The 24,953-nt window shown below is 44.6% G+C and overlaps 1 protein-coding gene across 8 annotated transcripts in view; it reads left to right on the top strand.

The window, feature by feature from the left end:
- ANKRD44 (ankyrin repeat domain 44) overlaps positions 1-24,953 on the top strand; it is a 360,603-nt gene that overhangs the window by 159,726 nt on the left and 175,924 nt on the right. For all 8 annotated transcript variants that reach the window (XR_009865792.1, XM_062189505.1, XM_062189491.1 and 5 more), the window contains exon 3: positions 21,653-21,731. Coding sequence is in view for 7 of the 8 variants with exons in the window: in XM_062189505.1 (XP_062045489.1) it covers positions 21,653-21,731 (79 nt within the window). In the remaining variant the exon portion in view is untranslated. The remainder of the gene's footprint in view (positions 1-21,652; positions 21,732-24,953) is intronic.

Below are 24,953 nucleotides of genomic sequence, written 5' to 3'. Positions count from 1 at the left end.
ATGTCTTTTGGTCAAAGACATCAGCATACTAAGAAAGAAGAGATCCTCCTTGCCTCCTAGACTCAAAACCTTTCAGAGTCTAGGCGGCCATCCAAGGCATAAAGAAGGCACTAGGGAGTGGTGGTGCTGTGTTCAGCTGCAGCAGGCATGCCCCAAATCAAGACTTTCCAAGTTTGACGTTTAAAAACTCTATCGCAGTCAAACAGCAGGTCTATGGGCATATTTGGGATTCAATTTTTGAGCCTAGGTGTAGATTAAAGCAGGATTTTTGAAACTACAAATACATGCTGTTTCTACTACTGTCTGAACTAAGAGGGCAAGAACAGTATCATTTCTCTGTCTCTCTCCTCTTGCAGAAATCGTTAGAAAACTCTTTTGTGCATTTCATAAAGTTGAGTCATTTACATCACCACTTTGTCATTTTAAATGTATCATCTAGAAGAAGCCCAACTTCAGCAGCTGCTATGCATACCTGGATGCTTACCTTTGCTATGAAATGTTTCTTTCACTGTGTAGGTTTTAGGGTAAGTGTTCCCATTGCCATGTATGCCAGCAAGGTATCTCACCAGTAGTGTCCCCACAATCTGTGTCTATGGTGTTTACTCCCAGGAAAACTCAAACAGTTGGCTAATTTGTCTATTGTCTTCTAGACATGACACAGTATTTCCTGAACATCTCAAGTGCCTCTGGTACTGGGTCTCCTGGTTACCCACCAATCTCCTTTCCCCACTGCTCACAGGAAACCAGAAGTGCCTTGTGTCACCCACTCAGTGTGGATCAGTGCTCACCCTAGCCTCCTGTCACCCCCGTAATCACAAGTGGCTAAGGCGGTGATTAGGTCCTGTTCACTCAAGATGAAAGGCTTGTGTGGCCAGGTCCTCTGGCAGATGGCACCTCCTGCACCATCAGCATGGTTCCACTGTGTTCTCTGGTCCCGACTGTCTCCAGCCATGGGACCTACCACAGAGAATGTTTTCCTGGCTCTTGGACATTGTCTCCTTACCCAGATTTGGATGGTGCCCTCTTGATTACTGTAAAATTTAGGTGACACCAGGCGGGATGCCTCCTTACTCTCCCCACCTCACTCCCCACCCCATCCTCTCTCCCTGTTTGCAGCCAGCAGCCAGCAGCCAGCAGGGGCATGTTGGAGAAGGAGAAAGAACATGGACTAAATAATAATGGGCAACAGTTGTTGAGTGCTAACCATATAGCAGCAACTGTGCCAGGTGCTTTATAAGTATAATTTCATTTCATCTCGCAAATCCCCGGGAGGCAGGCAGTTTTATTATCCTAGTGGCTTAGAGGGTCCAGTAACTTGCCCAGGGTCATAAGGCTCTAAGTGGCATGGCCAGAGTTTGAACCAGAGCCTTTAGGCTCCAGGGCCCAGCAGAATAGACTGCCCCCTTCAGAAGTGGCTAAATATCAAGGCAGAATAAGCTGAGTGCAAATGTTGTAGTTCAGGGAACACGCAGGAAGGCCCCGTAGTTCCCAGAGAAGTGGCTGGGAAGGTGTGAGGAGGTGAGGGCTGGTTCTGGAAGCTACAGTAGGGGTGGAGAGAATGACGAGGAAGGCAGCTCTGAGAAGCACGTCTGATGGAGCTGAGCCTTGGGAGCAGGAAAGCAAGTGTCCTGGGGTGCTGCCGGGGGTAGGAAAGGGGTGTCCTGTGGTGGGGTAGGGGAAGGGTGGAGTCCTCCAGCAGGAAAATGAAGGTGGTCTCAGTGCGGGGAGGAGGGCCTGCTCCCCGTGTGCTCCTGGCCTAGGGTGGCTGCAAGCCTCTGGCTTCTTTTTCCTCACTAAAGAACCAGTACTGTGGGGGAAGGGCTCCTCCTCTGAGGCTGCTGTTGTGCTGGGGGAAGTGTGTGACCTTCTTGACCTCACAGTGAACCAAGGGAGCTCCCCCTCCCAACTCCCATCCCCTTGACCTCCCATACCCCACCGAGGGAAAGGGCATCTGGTGCACAGCCCCCAGTGTGCCTGGGAACTCCAGGAGCACAGCAGCTGCAGCCGCCACGCCACGCCCCCCACACCCTTGACCTTGTGCTGCTGGGATGGGGTCAGGAGCAGCTGCAGTTCGCCCGCCCGGGAGCCCTAGTGTCTGAGGCCGGGCCTCCAGTGACCTGAGGAATGGAGGAAGTTCCCGCGCGGCCAGGGTGGAAATAGAGCAGCTCTGGCCGTCTGAATGGAATTTCCCGTACACTCTGATCCTGGCTGCTCGCATGGCTGGGCTGGCCTGGCCTGTGGGGCCCCGGGCACACCTCAGCCACTTTGGGAAATTTATCCCTCTGGGAAATTTTTGAGGGATTGGAGAGTTAGGGCCCCACCGTGACCCTGCTTCCTTTTCTCTTGGCTTCTCTAAAGCACTGGGAGGCAGCAGGCCGCACAGCGCTTCTTCCACTCTCTCCCTGTGGTCAACGGCAGCTCTCCCCAGGACAGGGCCTGCACTGGCCTGTTGCTGAAGATCTCCAGCCCCCGCTTCCCACTTCCAGGGACTCCTTCCAACCCTGGGATCTTCTGGGCCTGGAAACATTCCAGGCCAGTAGCTGCACTTCGGTGAGAACCTCTCATCATTTCATGGCACATGTTGGGGCTGGCCAGAGACAAGTGATCCACATTTAAAACAACAACAACTTGGTGTCAGTTGCCTGATTCTACAAACCGTTGGTATCCCAGGAACCGGCATGGGTGAATAGCTGTGGACCTTAATGACTCTGTGGGTCTTGACTGTAGGTGAGTCCTCACAGAAAGCAGACCACCACCGTAAGCCTCACAAAAACCAGACCACCACAGTAAGCGACTTGCAGAAGGACCACTGCTAAGCCCCCAGCTTCTTGTTACCTCTTTTTTTTTTTTTTTTTGAAAGGCAGAGTTGCAGAGAGAGAGAGGTGTCTTGCATCCGCTGGTTCACTCCCAAATGGCCACAATGGCCAGAGCTGTGCCTATTCAAAGCCAGAAGCCTGGAGCTTCTTCTGGGTCTTTGTCATGGGTGCAGGGGCCCAAGCACTTGGGCCATTTTCTACTGCTTTCCCAGACCATAGCAGAGAACTGGATCAGAAGTGGAGCAGCTGGGACTTGAACTGGTACCCATATGGGATGCCAGCACTGTAGACTAGGGCTTTAACCCACCGTGCCACAGCCCCGGCTCCATTACCTCTTCTTAACAAAACTGTTTTTCTTTATCCAAGATTAGAGATGGGCGACAGCCACACAGCCACATGCTTCCTTGGTGCCTTCTCCATCCAGACCCTTTGTACAAGCAGTTTTCTGTCTCACTGTGAAACCTGCAGGCCACCCTCATATGGGCAGACCCTTTTCTTGTTGGGGTGTAGGCTTTGATAAAGAGCCTAAGATAAATTAGAATGTTGCTCGCAGGGCCAGTGTTTGACCTATTGGTGAAAACACGCATGGCCCACATCAGAGTGCCTGGGTTTGATGCCTGGTTCTGGCTCCAATTTGATGCCAGTTTCTTACCAGTGCAGACCCTGGGAGGCAGCGATGATGGCTGAAGTGAATGGGCTTCTATTACTATGTGAGAAACTTGGATTGAGTTCCTGGCTGTCAGCTTCAGGCTGTTTTTGGCACTTGGGGAATGAACCAACAGATGAGAACTAGCAGGCATCTCTCTCTCTCTCTCTCTCTCCCTCTCTCTCTCTCTTCTTTCCACTCCCCTCCTTCCTTCTCCCTTCCTCTCTCCATGTCTGACTCCCAAATAAATAATTAAATTTGAAAGCCCATATTCCTCTGTTTATTCCTCCAGTACACGTACTGAGTGCTGACTGTATGTCAGATGTGACGAGTGAGATTATCCCTGTCCTGTTACCAGTGCCCCATTAGAGGGAGGCAGGAAAAGCAAGGGTGGGCATCGGATGTCATAGAGCCATCCCAGAAGTCTGGAGTGTGGCGGAAGGGAGTGGGGGAGCGAGTGGAGAATCAGAAGTGGTTCATAAGAAAGGACACTTGAGCTGAGTGTGAAAAGACTCCTGAGATGCCCCCAGGGTTCCTCATCAGGGGCTCCCTGTGTTATGACTTTCAAATAAAACATTGTCCTTAAGATAATGTCAGATGTTTGCACTTCATGTAATAAGGGAGTTGTTTTGTGCTGAGCGTCTCACTGCTTCACACTTCTACATTTCCATCTATCTGAAACTCACCTTTTGGACAGGAGTACACCATTGCTTGTGGTCTGGCTTTGGTGGGCAGAAGGTAGAAAGAGCTTGTCTTGGTCCATTTTATTAGGTAACAGAAAACTTGAGACTGAGTAATTTATAAAATAAATTTAGTCATTCATTTTGGCTTGCAGTTATAGAGGCTGGGGAGCCCACGGTCAGGTGGCCACATCTGGTGAGGGCTGCGTGCTGCCTCATCCACTGGCAGGAAAAACTGGAAGGGGGAGTGGGGCACCCGGGAGAGAGAAAGAGGGAGAGAGGAAAGGAGGGAGGGAGAGGACAGGAGAGGCGGCTTTGGTTTGTAACATGCCACTCTCATGGCAACTAATCCAGTCCTGTGCGAAGGAACGCTTCTGACTTTGGATCTTCTCCTGAGAATCTGACTTCTGAGAGAAAGAGAAGGCAAGCTTGGAATCTTCCCCCAACAAAAATCTTAAATACTCATGTGCTCAGCCCCAGCGAGGACACGGGAATATGGCATTCCATGGAGGGACAGAACACGTGTATATTTTGCTTGATTGCAAGTGTTATCTTCCATTTAGCTTATGTGTGCGTGAAAATGACTCAATTTAGATTTATGCTGTTTGGCATACCGTATGTTTTTCTGAAAGTTGTTTACATTTTAAATTATGGAAATTGACTATTTTTTTCATTGAGTCATAAAAAATAATGACTGAAAAACAAAAGAGAATCCTGGGTTCAATCAGATGAGGATCTTGGGGCATCACCTCTGTGCTACTCTAGCTTTGAGACCTGCTGGTGCCTCTCTAGGCTCTTACCACAAGCTGTAGCAGATCCAGCACATCTCTCCAGTGTTGTCGGCCTTCCACTGCCTCTACATGGAGCAGTGAGCAGCTCCCCCCATCATGGTCTCATGGCTTGAAGGGGCTACTCCTCCATCACCCATCTTTCTCACCACCTCCATAGTCCTTGGTGTGCTACATGTTTATTCCTAAAAGCCCCCTGGAAGACCCTGTCCCCGTTAGAGATCCCTCTGGCTAAGTGATTTAGCCCATGGTATGTTCTGGCATGTGTTGTTTACTTCCATATAATCTTTATATCAATGTTTGTCTTACATCACCCCTGAGATTAAGGGTTAAGCACAACTGTTCTAACATGCTTTTTCTTCCCACCTAAAAGTGACAGGATGCTTAGGCTTCCACTACCTGAATGCCACAAAAGCAACAGAATTGTCCTGCCTGTTAGCATTTTGTCTCTAAAGGATCTGTATTTCCTCCCACTATGAACCTGATGAATTCTGTTATGGTTTGAGTGTGTTTACCCAAAATTCTCGTGTTGGGACCTTAATCGTTCAATGTGGTAGTGATAGGAGGTAGGGCCCAGTGAGACATGTTAAAATCATGGGTACAGAATCCTGAGCAATGGATTCTAGTCGACCCCTGAAGAGTATCACTTGAACCTTGAAGTCCACTTATATACTTCTTTGGGGGGGGGGGGGGGGACTTGTGATGGTTTGAAAAAACACAGACCAACTAAATAGCTTAGAAATATTGAGAAAATGAATAAAATTTGAGGTGTGCAATGAATATATAAAATATATGCAGATTATGGTCTATTCTGTTATTTACTACCATAAAATATATGCAAATCTATTTATAAAAAGTTAAATTTGTTGTACTTAAACATATCAGTAATTATAGACCACACATGACACCATTATGTTGAAAGAAATGTAAACCAACGTAAAGATGCAGTATTCGATCATACCTGCAGGAAACTGACCACCGTACATTCTACATTCCTGGGATAATTTTGCAGCTACCCCTTGTGGGGAGTCAGAAGTTATGTGGGGATTTTCAGCTGGGGGTGGAGGGACAGTGCCACTCAGCCCCTTGTTGTGAAGACCTGAGATAAAGGAATGTGAAAGCAAGGCCCAACGCCAGAGTCTGAGCGACTTCCCTGGGGATTGAGCAGGACAGTCTGTGATGACCAGGGTACAGGATACAGTTTCCTGTTACCTGGGGGAGAGGGGGGGACAGCTCTCTGCCCTTGGCTGGCTTTAGGCAGAGCCCCTTCTTCTAACTGTTACAAATATCATTTCTTATCAGTAAAATTGTTTCCCCAGAAACTACTTTGATTGCCTTCTTGTTTTCCTCATTGTCAGTGAGGAGAAATTTAAAAAAAAAATCAGGGTGAGTCACAGAAATGTTAATGTGACAAGATGACAAACCTTTATTGAACATCTAGTTTGTGCCTGCAAAGACAATGGTTCTATTTTTGCTTTATGGAGAAGGAAAGTGAGTCTCAGATAAATTGATTTATGTGTCCTGGTTGCATGGCTAGTAAGTGGCAGAAGGGATTCAAGCAGGTCAGTCTGACTCCAGAGTCTATGTTCTTTCTAACAGGTGCATGTGTGTGTATGTGTGCATATGCACATGCTCACATACGGATCACTTGATAAGAATGACCAGAACAGGGCCAAAGATGTCCAAAACTCTGTGAGGAGGATGGAATTAGGCTCTTCCTTGGAGAGGGATTTTCAGTGGTTAGTTAATGTCTTATGTGGAGGAATTGAGAGAACATGGAGACTGTGGAGTCGGAAAACCCAGGATCACTAAATATCGTGTGATATTCGATTACTTAACTCCTGGTGTTGGCCTTTAAAATGGACACTTGACCGCAATCTCTGGATTTTCTTAATGGAATCAGCCTATGTATGACAGTGCTTTGGCAACTGTATAGAGCATTGCACACATTGCAATTTTACCATGTTTGATCACAAAGATAATATTTTGTCATTGCAAAGAAACACGTGTATATATCAATGATTTAAAACCTACTACAAGATAATGAAGAATTTAGAAAGTAATGCCTGGTACTTTACTATTTATATGTAATTACTTAAAACTAGCGCTTGCTAGAGCAGACCTGCTTTGTTGTGTGTGTTTTTTTTTTTTTAATAGAAAAGCCTTTTCTTACTTAACATGGGGATTTTATTTTCTTGTTTATAAACTGCAAGTTTTGAAATACATGTAAATAAAGAAAAAGGTGAAAAACATAATATTATTCACCCAGCAGTAATCATTGTTAACATCTTGGTGTAGTGTGCCAATCTGAGCTGCAGATAATGGCATCGTTAGTTTTATTATCGGTATTACGTATAAACTGTTTCTAAAATAAACACCTGCAGGGGAAAAACAACTTGTAAAGAGATACTGATCATTTCAGTTAAAATGATTTTTCCTAGACCACAGAAACTATTTTATGGGTTTTGCTTTTAAGAGAGAGAGAGAGAGAGAGAGAGAGAGAGAGAGAATATGCCAGCCATTAGCTAAGAATTCTTGTTATATCCCGAGTGGGCACCTTTGAGCATTGTCTTCCCTCCTGGCACACTATTTCTTGTTCTGTTTGCTGTTTTCCAACACTGTGTAATGAGTGCATCTGCTCTTTTTCATGGGTGTGCTTAACCCACCATGTTTCTACCTGCAGTAAAAAATCCTCAGCCTGGAATCAAGAGAACAGCTTTCTTTCAGGCCCCATAAAGGCTGGGACCCTGTCTCCTAAATGCTGCTGTATCCCCAGGCCTGACATATAGTGACCCCAGTAAACACCAGGCTATTCCAAAAGTTTCATGGCAAAGGGCATTTCACTTTTTTTTTTTTTAAGATTTATTTTATTTATTCGAAAGAGTTATAGAGGTAGAGACAGAGAGGGAGAGAGGTCTTCAATTGTTTACTCCCCAAATGGCTGGAGCTGAGTGCTTCTGAAGTCAGGAGCCAGGAGCTTCTTCTGGATCTCCCACGTGGGTGTAGGGACCCAAGGACTTGGATCATTCTCCACTGCTTTCCCAGGCACATTAGCAGGAAGCTAGATTAGAAGTGGAGCAGCCGGGACTCAAACTGGTACAATATGGGATTGCCTGCGCTACAGGCTGGGGCTTTAACCCACTGTGCCACAGCACTGGCTCCTTCAATTACTTTTTAATTTGACTTTTCCATGAATTGTTGGAAGAAGCCAATCTGTAGATTGTGTGAGTGAAGGTTTCTACCGCTGGCATCAACAACTGTGTGACCTTGGGCCAATTGCTGGAACTCTCTGAATGTCTCTCAAATAGTTCACAGTTCTGGGCTTCTTCCCCCAAGGTCTTGATTGTGATGCTCTGGGGTCATTTTCCTGGTAATACATTTTCACTATTGCTGGCCGCTTCTAGGTGTGAAAAACTAGCAGCTATCTTTTCTTCAGCCTTTAATCAAAGGAGATAATTTTCCTGCTGGTTAGGTAATTTTCCGGCTTATTTGAGTTATTGAAAAGAGACAGTGATCCCCTGGTGGGGCCCCAGCCAACACTAGACTTCTTGATTCACTGGATGGTGCATTTGAATCGGGAGCATTTCCAAGCTGTGGGCTTTCTTCACACGCTTAACAGTAAAACATTCCCACCGTGTATATACAAATTATAGTTTCTATGTGAAAAACTATTTAAATGTATTATATTTAAAGACAGTGATACTTTTTAAAAATATTTATTTATTTAAAAGAGTTACAGGGAGAAAGGGAGAGAGAGAGAGAGACAGAGACAGACACTGCCCATCCCCTGGCTCACTCCCCAGATGGTTGCAACAGGTAGGGCTGGGATAGGCTGAAATCAGGAGTCAGAAACTTCATCGGAGTCTCCCACTTGGGTAGCATGGGGCCTAGCACTTGGGCCATCCTCCACTGCTTTTCCCAGGTGCATTAGCAGGGAGCTGGATCAGGAGTAGAGCAGCCGGGACATGTGGGATGCCAGTGTCCCAGTTAGTGGCTTTAACCGCTACACCACAGCACCAGCCCCTAAAGGCAATGCTGCTTATTTAGCCTGGGGTGCTGCACAGAGCAACTGTGAACTTGACTAGCTTTTGGATTTTGGGGGTAACGTGGGGCTTAAAAGACATCTTTTAGCAGAAGCTCCTGAAGATTGTCTTTGCAGAGAATGGCTTTGTGGATGTTAATGTTTCATTGGACACAAAGCATAGCATCTTGATCTGTTTTCCATTCTGTAGGACCAAAGGACTAGAATCGTTGCCTGTGGTCTGGTTCTACTGGCTCTCAAGAAATGCTCCTGGCTGAACAATATCAGGGCCTCACCGACAGTTGGTTCTTCATCAGCGTTCCCCGGCAGAGATCAGCCTCGAAGGGCTTCTGTCGCCGGGCCCTGTGCAAGATCCCAGGGTTCCTATGGTGATCTTGTGCTGACACATTGCAGTGCACTTGAAGGTCAAGCACGAGCCATCCCCTTCCCATTTACACTCCATTTCCTAGATTTATTTTCTACATCCGCACTCAGTATACATTTGTCAGGTTTTGTTTAGGAATCAAAAATCTAAGGGATTTTGAACAGAAATCTTGCTTGTGCCTATTTTTAAAACATGTGGCTGTTAATCTAACAGGCCATTCTTTTGTAAGAACATCACTTTTATGTCTGTACCTGAACAGGACAAAGCAGGAGTTGCTTCTAAATTAACTCATTATTGATGGATTAGATTTTGCACTCCTTTTTTTTTTTTTTTCCCCCTGCTAACTGATTTATCCTTCTGGCCAGGTATATTGTATTTATTTATTTTTTTTTTTAATTTTTATTTTTTGACAGGCAGAGTGGATAGTGAGAGAGAGAGACAGAGAGAAAGGTCTTCCTTTTTGCCTTTGGTTCACCCTCCAATGGCCGCCGCGGTAGTGTGCTGCGGCCGGTGCACCACGCTGATCCGAAGGCAGGAGCCAGGTGCTTCTCCTGGTCTCCCATGGGGTGCAGGGCCCAAGGACTTGGGCCATCCTCCACTGCACTCCCTGGCCACAGCAGAGAGCTGGCCTGGAAGAGGGGCAACCGGGACAGGATCGGTGCCCCGACCGGGACTAGAACCCGATGTGCCGGCGCCGCAAGGCGGAGGATTAACCTAGGGAGCTGCGGCGCCGGCCTATTGTATTTAAGTTTTAGGCTTTTTATTCAGTGGGAGAAATACATAGGAGAGTGAGGGCCTTATCTAAAAGAGAGAGAAATCTGGATTCATACTGAGTCCCAGGAGCCAGCCATGTGAGGAGCGTGTAGGCCAGGAAGCCTGGGGCAGGTGGCCTGAAGGCACAGAGGCAGCAAGTGGGTCCAGGGCAAAAGGGAAACAGGCCAAAAAAAGGGGGCGTGTTTTTTTAACTTTTAAATATGCCCTTGTAGGGGCAGGCATGTGACTTGGAGATTAGGACTACTGCACCCACATTGGTGTGCCTGCGTTTCAGACACAGATCCTTCTTACTCCAGCTTCTTGCTAATGAACATTCTGCAGGGCAACAGTGGTGGCTCAGACAGTTGGGTCCCTGCCACTCATGTGGGAGACTCATATTGAGTGTTCAATATGAGGCTCCCAATTTCGGTTTGTCCTGGTCACAGCCGTGGCAGGTATTTGCAGACTAAACCAGTGGACGGGAGCTTTGTCTGTCTGTCTCTCAAATAAGCAAATAAATAAAAAGTTTTTAAAAGCACGTAAGTGAGAGAATATGTTTTATTTGCCTGCTTATGTATTTTTTTAAAAAAAAAACCATTTATTTATTTATTTGAAAGGCAGAGCTACAAAGGCAGAAAGAGAGAGAGAGAGAGAGAGAGAGAGAGAGAGAGAGAGAGAGAGAGAAAGAGATGGCCGCAACAGCAGGAGCTGCGCCGATACAAAGCTAGGAGCCTGGAGCTTCCTCTGGGTCTCCCATGTGGGTGCAGGGGCCCAAGGACATGGGCCATCATCTACTGCTTTCCCAGGCCATAGCAGAGAGCTGGTTGAGCTAGATTGGAAGTGGAACAGCAGGGACTCAAACTGGTGCCCATATGAGATGCTGGCACTGCAGATGGCAGCATTAACCACTATGCCACAGCATTGGCCCCCTGCTTATGTATTTTTAAAACTGTTTTATTGAAATATAATTGACACACAATAAACTACACATATTTAAAATATATTGTTGGGACTTGTGCTGTGGTGTAGTAGGCTAAGCCTCCGCCTGCGGCACCTGCATCCTTCATGGGCTCTGTTTTGTGTCCAGGCTGCTCCTGTTCTGAAACTGGGAAAGCAGCAGAAGATGGCCCAAGTGCTTGGGCCCCTGCACCAGCATAGGAGACCCAGAAGAAGCTCCTGGCTCCTGGCTCCTGGCTTTGGGTTGGCTCAGCTTTGGCTATTGTGGCCATTTGAAGAGTAAACCAGCAGATGGAAGACTTCTCTCTCTGTTGCTCCTTTTCTCTGTCTATAACTCTGCCTGTCAAATAAATCTTTTTTAAAAAATGAACTATATTGTTTGCAGAGGTCTGACACGTGCTTACACCTGTAATAATGAATGTGTCCGTTGCTCGGCAGGGCTTCACTGGACTCCTCTGCGCTCTCTTCTTTCCCCCACTGCTGTGCTTCCTGTCACTGTGCGTTAGTTTGCATTTCCTAGACTTTTATGTAAATAGATTTATGCAATATGAATTCTTTTTTTTAACCTGACTTCTTTTACTTACAACAATAATCTTGGTTCTTCTGTATTGTGACACATGTCAGTAGTTCATTCCTTTTAATTGCTTCGTGGTGTTCCATTATATGGAAAGATCACAAAGTGGCGATTTGTCTGTTGATGGAAATTTGGGCTGCTTCCAGTTTTCGGTGATTACAAACGAAGTGGTTATGAATATTTGTGTGAAAATCTCTCTGTGGAATGTGCTTTCATTTTTGTTGGGTAAGTATCCAATAGGAAATCTATATCATATGGTAGGTACATGTTTCACTTTTTAAGAAATTGCCCAACTGTTTTCCAAAGTAGTTATACCCACTTCCATTTCCACCAGCGTGTGTGAATGTTTTAGTTCCTCTACATCCTCGCCAACTTGCTATCAATTATTCCTTTTAGTTTTAGCAACTTTATTAAGTATGTAATTGGATTTTAATTTGCCTTTTACTAGTGATAATATCAATCATTGTTTCACTTGCTATTGGATATTTTCTTTGGTGAAACATCTGTTCCAGTCTTTTGCCAATCTTGAAATTGGATCGTTTGCTTTCATATGCTTGCATATTGAATGGTTTGTTTGTATGCTCTAGATACCTACTATGCTTTATCCATTTAAAGATTTATTTATAAATGTTTTCTACCAGTCAATGGTTTGTGTGTATTACAGTGTGTTGCAAGGAGCAGAAATTAATTTTGATAAAATGAGGTTTATCAGTTTATTCTTTATGGGCTGTGATTCTGTGTCATATCTAAGACATTGGTGACTCTGGACAAGCAACTCGTCATCCCAAAGTATTAGGCTCCTCAACAGTAAACTGAAGATGATTATATTTACCACACAGTATTCTTTTAAGGATCAAATTTGAAAATATAAAAACCTATGGTACAATTTTTGCTTAATATTATTTTATTTTTTAAAACAAAAATATCCAAGGCAGGAGTTGTGGTGCAGGAGGTAAAACTGCTGCTTGAGATGCCCACATGCTATAGCAAAGTACGTGGGAATGACTTCCACCTCCACTTCTGATCCAGCCCCCTGCTATTATGCTTTGGAGGCAGCAGATGATGGTTCAAGTACTTAAGTGTCTGCTATGCATATAGAAGACTCAGAAAGAGTTCCTAGCTTCCACTCCCAGCTGTTGCAAGCATTTTGGTAGTAAATTAGCATATATAAAATTTTTCTCTCTCAGTTGCACTACCTTTCAAAAAATAAAAATGAATGGGGACTGGTGCTGTGATGTAGCGGGTTAAACAACAGCCTACAGCACTGACATCCTCTGTGGGCACTGGTTCAAGTCCTGGCTGATCCACCTCCCTGCTGCTGTGCCTGGGAAAGCAGCAGAGGATGGTCCAAGTCCTTGGGCCCCTGCACCTATGTGGGAGACCTGGAAGAAGCTTCTGGGTCCTGGCTTCTGCCTGTCCAGTCCTAGTCATTGCAGCCATTTGGGGAGTGAACCAGTGGTTGGGAGATCGATCGCTCTCTGTCTCTCCTTCTCTCTCTGTGTAACTCTTTGTGTTAACTCTGACTTTCAAATAAATAAATAAATCTTTAAAAAGTAAATGAATCAACATTAAAAATGAAAATAGTATAATTATTTAAGGAAGATAAAGTAAAAATATCTTTGGCATTCTTTTTTATTTTATCTGCGTTTTAAATTCCTTTGAGTTATTGTTAAGCCTCACAAGCTAGATATAGTTTAAGGTTTGAACCTATAATTTGAACATTTTCAAGTACAGGAAAATGTGTTAGTCCTTCTCATCCATTAGATTTCAGATGAATGGGTTAAAATTTCAGCAGAATGATGGCTGGATGCTAGTGTGTGTCAGTGGGCGTGTGTCGGAGGCTGAGCTTTGTTGCCATCTTTGAGGTACAGAAGACTTCTCTAAGTAATCCAGTTCTGTAAGATAATACATGCCCAAAGGCTGGATACAATTTGTGTAAATCTTAATTTTTCTCTTATGGTGACAGGAGGAAGGCATTGATTCATCTGTGTTGTATCTAAGTGAAGGCATAATTTAACTTCCCCTTGAGATTGAATTAAACAGTATAAACTACCACACAAGAAAAAAACTAATGAGAGGATTTCTTTCTTTTTTTAACAAAAGAATTTCTATCTATCTATCTGTCTGTCTGTCTATCTGAAATGCAGAGTTAGAGACAAAGGGAGAGGGAGAGTCAGAGAGAGAGAAAGAGAGAGAAGTCTTCCATCCAGTGGTTCAATCCCCAAATGGCCACAATGGCCGGAGCTGAGCCAATCTGAAGCCAGGAGCCTGGAGCTTCTTCTGGGTTTTCCATGTGGATGCAGAGGCCCAAGGACTTGGGCCATCTTCCGCTGCTTTCCCAGGCACATTAGCAGGAAGCTGGAACAGAAGTGGAGCATCCATGACTTGCACTGATGCCCATATGGGATGCTAGCACTGCAGGCAGCGGCTTAATATGCTATGCCACAGCACTGGCCCCTGACAGGATTTCGTAGTAGATAAAGATTTGACCTGGCAGCTTGCAGTTGCAAAAACCACAGCATACCATGCAAGGCATATTGTATTAGCCAAGAGTAACATGGCTGATAACATCAAATACTTACCACAATGTTCAGAAAAGGAACTGTTATTTGGCTGGTGAGTGCATAAATTTCTAAGACCACTTTTGAAAGGTCTTTTGCAATATCTAATAAAATTGAATGAATGTATACCCTGTGATTCAACACTTCCTTTTCTTGGGATTTGCTTTAGCAAAACTCTCACACACATGCACTGAAAGACATGTGCAAAGATGCACACTGCTACACAACTTATAATGGTGAAGAATTTAAAACAACTTGTCCTTCTCTCTCTCCCGCTTCCCCTTTCTCTCTCTCTCTCTTCTCTCTCTCTCCACATACACACACACACACACACACTTCATGTTATTTGCTGAACCATTTGCATTGCCAAACCATGGTATTTTAGCATTAAAGGCATTTTTAAAAGACAGGGCTCTGAAGCAGATGTAGAAGAATGTTAACGTGTTTGATGTTGCTGATGGGCACGTAGAAGTTTGTTATTTTATGAATTTATCTGTATTTATGAGATGTGAAAAATTGAAAGTAAACATGAAAGTTTTAGAAACATCTTTCTCTCCTTTGCATTCATTTCCTCTTTTAAAATATTTATTTGAGAGGAAGACACACACACACACATGTGCACATGATAGAGAGTGCTCCTATCTGTTGGTTTACTCTCCAAATGCATGGAATGGCATAGGCAGGGTGGGGGCTGGAGCCAGGAGCCTGGGATACAGTCCAGGTCTCCCACGTGGGTGTCAGGAGCCCAGTAACTTGAGCCGTCACTGCTGCCTCCCAGGGTCTGCACTGGCAGGAAGCTGGAGTCGGAGCTGGAGCTGGGAGTCAAACCCAAGCATTCCGATGTGGGATGTGGAGTCGTAACTGCTGGGCTAACCACCAGCTCCTCCTCTCTACAACCTCTAATTCTCTCCCTTAAGACCATGCACCCTTCCCATTTTGCATCCTGTTTGACTTAGATCTAATCTAATACTATATTTTTGGCTCTTTTCCTCACGTGGTTTGAAATATCTCCAAGGCACCTATTTCGAGTTTTCTTAGACATCCCCTTGCCTTTAGTGACCTCTGTTCAGTATTGCAGTCAGCTTGCTGGGGGCTATGTTGGGAGTTATGTCCCAGCTTCTTTGATTTTAGTGGAAGTTTGGATTGATCATGAGAGCTTCTGTATTTCATGGGCTCATTTCTTACTACTGTGCCATCTGTCCTGGTATGTAAAGTATTCACATACTGGGAGGAGTATTTGTTTTAGTGTGTGATAGATACTTGGAGTGCAGATTAGATCACGCACTTAGCTGTAAGAGAACTTCCAAAGCAGGTGGTAAACAATTTTCAGTCTTCAAAACAGAGGCTTGGGGTGCCACTCAGCCTGCCTGTCCAGCTGCCAGAGTGGCCTGTCTGCCTGTGTCAGACTCACTTTGTGTGTGCATACTACGAGTTCCCTGTTTTCTTTCATCTGCTGCTTTTTGGTAAACAGAAGACTCAGAAACTTCCTCTGTCCGGCCTCTCTGTGACAAGCAGCAGATTTAGCTCAGACCCCAGCTGGCTGTGTATATTTGGTTCTTCGTGGAAAGGCAGGGTTTGCCTGCCTGCCTCCTGTCTGCCTTCTTGAAAAGCCTAGCTCTTCTTCTCATGCTTCTGAGTCTGTTTGCAAAAGGCTACTTGGAGTTGGAAGTATTCTGTATTCTGATTCTGGACCAAGAAATATCCCTAAGTCAACCTCTAAGCCGTAGGCCAGATTTTGCGATTGACTTGGAAGTCTGGTCCAGGGCTTCCAAGGTTCCCAGATAAGCTGGAACCAACAGGGCCTCTAGGGAGTGTTTATTTCCCAATTCAGAGATATTTATTCTTGTCAGCTGAGACTTTCCTGTCCAGGCCAGGGCAGAAGTGGATGGCTCTGGGGAAGTAGTCACTAGGACATTTCTCTCATTGCACTGGTAGTTTTCACAAATTGTTTCACCTCGTGAATGTCTTTATTTCCCACTTCTCTGTTATTGGTCTAATGTCCTGAATTTGAGAACTGATACATGTACTCTAAGTTTCCTTAAGGTAAGAGGACTGGATATTTTAAAATTTTGGATCCCTAATATGTACTCAGTACCAGACATACTGATTTAAGTAAACATGTCTATCTGGAAAGTGTGGCTGGATAAATGGTTTTAAAGTATGTCCCAGTGTCACTGTACTTATTTTTCCTTTCTCCTATCTTTCCTTGCTTTCTTTTTTTTTTTCTCTCCCAGTTTTCATGCCTCTTAGATCAAAACTTTGGATGAGTTCTAGAATCATGTGTTGGCACTGCTTCCCATAAAGCTTCCTTCATAGTTCCTCTCCCAAATTTTGTATCTCTTTTTGTTTTTAGGGAGATGTTTTTACTTTTTTTTTTTCCTTAAGATTTTATTGGAGAGGCGAGTTACAGAAACAGGGAGAGACAGAGAGAAAGGTCTTCCATCCACTGTTCACTCCCCAAATGGCTGCAACGGCTGGAGCCTTGCCAATCTGAAGCCAGGAGCCAGGAGCCAGGTGCTTCTTACGGTCTCCCACATGGGTGCAGGGGCCAAGCGCTTTGGCGATCTTCCACTTCTTTCCTAGGTCATTAGCAGAGAGCTGGATTGGAAGTGAAGCAGCTGGGACTCAAACCAGAAGCAAGTGGAGGCTTAGCCTACTACACCACAATGCTGGCCCCCGAATTTTATATCTTAAAGAAAAAAAACCAAAAAACAACTAGTGTTTTGTTTTTCCCTTAGGCTCTGTCCTTTATGTCTTAATTTATTTTAAACATTATGCCTAATCTCTATCTGATCCTGCTGTTATCTCAAGTCCTTGCTGACTGTTATGTCTGCTGACTGTTGCTGAGGGTGAATTGTTCCCACATGGGTCTTGTGGCTTAGGTTGAGTTCATCTCTGTGGAGATTTAATTGGTAGGTGTCGCAGGTTGCCTGAATTGAGGGCACATCTCTCTGTGTGGGTTTTATTTCTTCTTCTGTGTACTGTTTAGAACCAACTTTTATGCCTGTTACTAACTTGAAAGTTCCTGGACTACCTGGGTATGGTGAATTCAAAACTCTGAACCACAAAGTGCAGACTCTGGAGATGCTCAATGCAGACACCTTTACTCCCCTACTAGGAGCCCAGAACAAGGCACAAAGTTGTCTTCTGCCTATGTTTTTGGCTGTTTTTCAAGCCCACCATGTTGCTTCAAGAGTCTCTCTTTGGGAGCACTAAGAAGGTCTTTCTTTATGTGAAGGCCTCGGTACCAGTTCTGTCATCTCTCATCTGTAGCAAGTGTTAATCCAAAAACCTTGGTGACTCAGCTGCTCTCTGCAGCATAAGCTCGTGTGTTGCTGTCTTTGGTCCTCAATTTACTCTCCATTCCTGGTCCCTTGCTGTGTAATTTCTTGTGAGTGCTTATATAGGGATGTTGAAGTCATGTTTGTTCCTCTAGAATTTCTTAGCGATTAAAGTGAAAAGGTGTTTAGATTATAAAGGCAACTTCTAAGATGTTTTGCTTTCATTTTTATGAAGACACTTTCAGGCTAGGAGCCAGTACACCTAATTCTCTGACACGAATTTGCTCTGTTGGGAAAGTTATACCATCTATACAGCGCAGATAATCCTTATCTTTTATATACGGATAATAAGACTGAAGAAAGGGCACAGTTGTAAAAGGTGTATCTTTTCTGATAGAGATATTTTAAATTGAGTAGTAGAAGAGAGGAGAAGGTACTTTGAAAAACAAAAACAAACACCCTCAATAATTGCCAGATAAGCTCATTCCTCCTTATAGACACCTTATGGGGTGTCATTGATCTAGAACTCATTGTTATTAGTGTTATTACTAGTATTCTCTTTTCTCCAGAGCTTTCTGCTCCATTAGTTCAGCTTGTAGCAAATAGAATAGCCTTATACTTAGGCAGAGGACGGATTGTGACCTCTGGTTTCACCTTATTGAGCTTGATGACTCTTGTGGCTTTGTCCCTCACTCCTGCACTCGGAGTCCATGTATATCACTCAGGTTTCCTGCTGGAGGGCCAGTGTTAGCAATCCTTAGCCAATTGTGGGAGTGAACTGTTGCTTTGGTCTTAACAGTACATGTGATAGCTTCTATCATTCTGCTGCTTCAGAGAACTGAAGGAGTACAGCTGGATTGTAGGTTTTCTCTGCAGGTCCCTATCTGTGCCCTTTATCTGAAAGAGACTTTTTTTTTTAAATTTATTTTATTGATTTGAAAGAGTTAGAGAGGGGAAGAGATAGAGTGAGGGGTCTTTCCATCTGCTGGTTCACTCCCCCAAATGTCTGCAATGGCCAGGCCAAAGCCAGGACCCACGAAATTCATTTGGGTCTCCAGTGTGGCTACAGAGGCCCAAGGACTTTGGCCATATTCTGGTGCTTTCCCAGGTGCGTTAGCAGGGAGCTGGATAGAAAATTGAGCAGCCAGGACTCGAACTGGTGCCCCTATGGGATGCCAGCATTGCTGGAGGTGGCTTATCTTGCTAGGCCACAATGCCAGCCCCAGAGGAGACTATCAGTGGGTATAATTGTCTTGGAAGGTACAGGAAACATTTCAGTGTGTGTTAAGAGGGACACTGGGATTCATAATCAATAATTTTTATAATATGATCTTACAGAACATGTTTTTATATCATAGAAACTTTGACTTGAGCATGCTGTATCATAAAAGGGGCCACAGAATCAGCAAAGTCAGTCACATAATAACAGCCCAACCAGATCTGGAAGGCAGAGAAAGATGTTGGAGGCTTTTATTTGAGGTCAGGTTCTCAAACAGAGCATTGACTTTGTTTAAGGTCAAATGAAATCATAATTTGGGTTGAGAAAGTCATTGTTTAAATCACTTAAGCAAGGTTTAATTTGTTAAACCAAACCCTGAATCTGATCCAGTTCACAGAAGAACATATAATTATATAACCTTTATTCCAAAACTCCAGACATTTTAAAGTAGATAGATATAGTGAGGAGTCAAAGGGATTATGAGGCTAATATAAAAAAATGTTTGTAAGGCTAACCATATAAGAAATAAAAAGTATTTCTGAAAGTCTGGTCCTATTTATGGTTCATTGCACAAACGAATTCACCTGGTTCTCCAGTAAGTAAACATGTTTTCAAATAAATCTTTATCTTCAAAGATAGAGTGATGCAGCAGTAATGAGGTTGACCCTGGTCATATCTCTTACTGATTTTCCCATTATTTTTTGTATACACTTATCCATAATAATTGCCTACAACAGTACACAGACAGCATAAATTTCCAACTAATTCAAACTCTTCTTTTTATTCCGTTAATGTTAACCTATTTCTTCTTAAATTCGATTTACCAGGCTTTCTAACAAGTAGACTGGTTTGAAGATCAGATCTTGTCATATTCCCTGCTTACCATCTTTTTAGATAATAGAGTCATAAAATGACTAAAAGCAAGAATCTGAAACAAAGAGCTTCTAAACTGTCAGAAAATAGAGTAATATCCTTGGGCTAATCAAGGGTTGTTAGGGTGATTGTATAATCAAGTGATAACAGGAATGATGATTAAAATCAACACTGAATCAAAAAATTTCAGGACTAAAATGCTTGCTAGTTTTAGGAGAAACCCTAAAGCCATAACATACAGGCTTTGGTTACCATTGTTACAGAGCAGTCAATGGGTTTGTGGAAGAGACCACACGTGGGAAATAGTTCAATTTGTATGCCGAGTGCCTGGTGTGTTGCTACTAAGAGGATGAAGGGGAACAAGACCTGTCCTGTCCCTCAAGAGTTTGTAGTCTTAGAGGACAGCACACTCCTATCTATGCTACTGATAATAATGGCTACCTGTGGGTCACCTGCTGTGCACTTGCCTCCTGTCTGACTCAGGCTTTATTTACTGACACTATCTTGATTCCACATATCAGTCCTTTAAGGCAGATATTGTTATCTCCAATTTAAAGATGGAAAAGCAATATTTCTGGCTGGCGCCGCGGCTCAATAGGCTAATCCTCCGCCTTGCGGTGCCGGCACACCGGGTTCTAGTCCCTGTTGGGGCGCAGGATTCTGTCCCAGTTGCCCCTCTTCCAGGCCAGCTCTCTGCTATGGCCCGGGAGTGCAGTGGAGGATGGCCCAAGTGCTTGGGCCCTGCACCCCATGGGAGACCAGGGGAAGCACCTGGCTCCTGGCTTCGGATCAGCGCGGTGCGCCGGCCGCAGCATGCCAGCTGCAGCGGCCATTGGAGGGTGAACCAACGGTAAAGGAAGACCTTTCTCTCTGTCTCTCTCTCTCACTGTTCACTCTGCCTGTCAAAAATAAAAATAAAAAAAAAGAAAAGCAATATTTCTCTCTTGTATGATATTATGCTGCTGCATATTAGCAAAGCATGTTAAATGCCTTGCCAAGGACATAGACTGGTAAAGATTTGATCCTGGATTTTTCTGTGTACTACGACATCTTGAGGAAATTTTTTTTTTTTTATAAACTAAATTATTTATTTGAAAGGCAGAGTTAGGGAGAGAGAGAGAGAGAGAGAGATTTTCTACTCACTGGTTCTCTCCCAGATAGCCACAATGGCCAGGGCTGTGGCAGGTGTGTGGCACTCCATCTGGGTCTCTCACATGGGTGGGCACTTCACAGACATATTAGCAGGGAGCTGGATCAGATGTGGAGCAGCCGAGACTTGAACTGGCATTCATATGGGATGCAGGCACTGCAGGTGGCGACTTAACCCATGGTGCCACAACATTGGTCCTATCAAGGGAATTCTTAGTCTGGTTGAGTCACAATTTTCTCCTCTTTAAACAGAGATAGTAATAACTGCCTCACCTCTCAGCTCAAATGTCAACACCCTCAGAAATTCCATACCAACCCCTCTCATTCCCAAACTCCCAGTCACTCAATCCCATTAGTCTGCTTTAATTATGTCACAGCTTGTGTCACCATCTGAAATGATTTCCTGTGTCATTTATTTGCTTGACTGTTGTCAGCCTTGCCACTTGAACGTGAGTTTCCTGAGGGTAGGGACTGAGTCTGTTGTGATCATGCCCTGTCCCCAGAGTTTGGGTCCAGGAAGGGTAAAAATTCTATAATCATTTTGGCAACAGTTAATGGGACAGAAAGAAGAAAATGACTGTGCTTACATCTAATGTCCTCATGAACAGTTCCACTAAATACATTTAGAAAGACAGTAAATCATGGAAAGCTTTGGACTGTGTTTAGAAAGGTTTGGGTTTTTTTTTAAAATTATAATTAAGGTTTGAAAATCATCATTCAGTGAGTGATGATCCATCCTTGACCTGCCCAGGTAGTATCAGGCACTGACACAGAGAATAGAACTTCACACGTGTGGCCGAGAGCTGTGTGGTTAGAACTCACGTGAGCAGGTGTTTGGCTGTCATGCCCTTCCACAGGCACTAACCTCAGGGTGAGTGCCACTTACTGTGTCTGCAGAAGGTGCCTCCAGCCACCACTGACCTGTTGTGTGTCTTTGACATTGTTTCAGGATTCTGAAAAACGAACCCCTCTTCATGTGGCCGCGTTTCTGGGAGATGCAGAGATCATTGAACTCCTGATTCTGTCAGGTAAGTCACTGCTGCTCTCAGAGGTCAACTGCAGATGAAGCTGTGTCTGGTAAACCAGTCGGGTAGATTGACTACCACGAGAACCCAGACAGAATCCCCTTATTACGCTCATGGAGGTTTACTTGATGAGTGGTTTTATCTGTACATGAAAGACAATGCAAGAAATTGTTGTGGACAAATGCTATCTCTGATAACTTGTACTTTGAAAGTCTGGTTCCTGACTGTCTAGTCAGGCCCGACACTGTAGATGAATTCAGTACATTTGGATACCTTTTGCACAATACATACTGTATATGTCATACACACACACACACACACAGAGTAAGTATGTCTGGGTATATTTAGATTTTGTCTATATAGTTTGTGTTTATGCATAAGCTATTGGGGGCATGTACTATATATCTGTTGCATGTATATATAGTCAGCAAGTATGTCTGTTTGCATATGTTGATATTGTGCTGGAAATCAATACTACCTTTAGCTTATGGATACATGACTGTGACTGTAATAAAAGTGTGAAAACATGAAGGGTAAGGAATCATGTCAGTTTTGGATAGTGGTTACCTCCAGCTGGGCAGATTCAGTGAGAGGAGTCTTTGATGAAGGTATAAAAGGGACTACACCAGCTCTGTGAAATATCTTATTTTTTAAAAAATCGGAAGTCATTATGAGAAGCATGTTAAAACTGGTGTGTGTATGTGTATGTATTGTCTTTGTCATATTATTTCCTTTATATTTGTATGTATTTTAAATATGTGATCAGATTTTGAAATGCCAAAGCTTTGCTTTTTGGAAACCTGTATGCTCTGAATATTTCTCCAGACATGTTTCCAGAACTCACCTGTGCTCCCTTGAGTGCTTGCTGGACAAATTGCCAAATGAATCTGAGCATGTGCATGTGTGGAGCTGTAAAGACCAGCTGTGTCCGTACAGTCTGAGCACTGCATGTGTCTCGCTGTAGATTGTACACAGACAGGTGGCCTTCTTATTCCTCCTTTTCGTTTGAGGAAAAGAAAAATCTGGAGGAAATGCCCCTGCTTCTGGACTGTAATAGGCGGAAGGCCTATGATAAGGTCTTGCCTTTGTTTGCTGTATAATTCCAAAGTAAGCTCTGCAAAGGTAGGAGCTGATGCTATACTCAAACAAATGTGGAGAGCCTTGTGGAAAAGGAGTAGGAGTTGTGCTGTGATCATGAGGAAGGGGCGCAGTGCCCTGGTTTTGTTGTGCTTGTGTTCTTGGGGTGGGTTTTTCCTAGGAAACAAGTGTTTTGTGCCTCGAACATGGGTGCCCCATGCTCCTGACAGTCAGGTGGAGTTTAGGTTAGATTTTGTGTGGCATTCCTTGTATTTTTGAGAACAGGCCTTTCTTCTGGCAAATCTAAAGATGTTCCAGGGCTGTGTTCCAAAAAACATGTACTGTTTGATGTTGGCAGACAATGGCTGAGAGCCAGTGTGCACCTGGCTCGTTGCCCTAGCAGTTGAAATTTGACGTGTCGAAAATTGTAGGCCACAGCAGTAGAGGTGTAAAATAAAGAATTTTGTGATACAACACCTAATGATCCCACTCAGCTCTACCCACCACCCAAATGTTCGAATGAAGTCTTTCTCATCTGAAAATCCCAAATACTCCAAAGTCTGATACATGTTGTATGTAAATGTGAGGAAAATTCCACACCTGGCTTCATGGAACAGGTTGCAATCAAATGGAGGCAAACTAAAAATATTATACAAAATCACATTCAGGCTATAAGGTATGTTTGTATATATGTATAAAGTATATATGAAACACAAATTAGTTTTGTGTTCACACTTGGGTCTCATTCCCCAAATTAAGTATATATATAAATATTCCAAAATCTGAAAAAAATCCAAAATCTAAATCTAAAACACTTTTGGTCCCAGGCATTTTGAATAAAGGATATTCAACCTGGTTTTTTTTTTTTTTGACAGGCAGAGTGGACAGTAGAGGGAGACAGAGAGAAAGGTCTTCCTTTTGCCGTTGGTTCACCCTCCAATGGCCACCGCGGTAGGCGCGCTGCGGCCTGCGCACCGCACTGATCCGAAGCCAGGAGCCAGGTGCTTCTCCTGGTCTCCCATGGGGTGCAGGACCCAAGCACTTGGGCCATCCTCCACTGCACTCCCTGGCCACAGCAGAGAGCTGGCCTGGAAGAGGGGCAACCGGGACAGGATCGGTGCCCCGACCGGGACTAGAACCCAGTGTGCCGGCACCGCAAGGCGGAGGATTAGCCTAGTGAGCCGCGGCGCCGGCCTTTTAAGATTTATTTATTTATTTATTTAACAGATAGAGTTACAGACAGTGGCCTGCGCCGCGGCTCACTAGGCTAATCCTCCCCCTGCGGTGCCAGCACACCGGGTTCTAGTCCCGGTCGGGGCACCAATCCTGTCCCGGTTGCCCCTCTTCCAGGCCAGCTCTCTGCTGTGGCCAGGGAGTGCAGTGGAGGATGGCCCAAGTGCTTGGGCCCTGCACCCCATGGGAGACCAGGAGAAGCACCTGGCTCCTGGCTTCGGATCAGTGCGGTGCAGCGCGCTGGACGCGGCAGCCATTGAAGGGTGAACCAACAGCAAGAGAGAAGACCTTTCTCTCTGTCTCTCTCTTTCACTGTCCACTCTGCCTGTAAAAAAAAAAATAGAGTTACAGACAGTGAGAGAGAGAGAGAGAGAGAGGGAGAGAGAAAGGTCTTCCTTCTGTTGGTTCACCCCCCAAATAGCTGCCAGGGCTGCACTGATCTGAAGCCAGGAGCCAGGTGCTTCTTCCTGGTCTCCCATGCGGGTGCAAGGCCCAAGCACTTTGGCCATCCTCCACTGCACTCCCGGGCCACAGCAGAGAGCTGAACTGGAAGAGGAGCAACCGGGACTAGAAGCCGGTGCCCATACGGGATGCCGGTGCTGCAGGCAGAGGATTAGCCAAGTGAGCCACAGTGCCAGGCCCCAGGATATTCAACCTGTATAGAGACTTCTCAGAGGCATGTTTGTGCATGAATGGGAAATTCACAGCCTGCCGTTGGCTCCAATTTTATGTTGTTGCTGTTTACATCTGAAGGGGAAAGTAAATTCTGCAGGGTGAAGTTGAGCTGTCTTTTTCTTTGGTCGTCCGGGGCTGGTGATTCTTTGGAAAACCTGGTTTAACATCACCTTCACATGGGCATAGCTCCACCAGCCTCTCTAACTGTGCTGATTCGGCAGAGCTGCAGAAGCTGTCACA

The sequence above is a fragment of the Lepus europaeus genome, chromosome 1, assembly GCF_033115175.1.
Source record: "Lepus europaeus isolate LE1 chromosome 1, mLepTim1.pri, whole genome shotgun sequence".
NCBI classification, from domain to species: Eukaryota; Metazoa; Chordata; class Mammalia; order Lagomorpha; family Leporidae; genus Lepus; species Lepus europaeus.
This window is presented reverse-complemented; position numbering and strand designations above follow the sequence as displayed.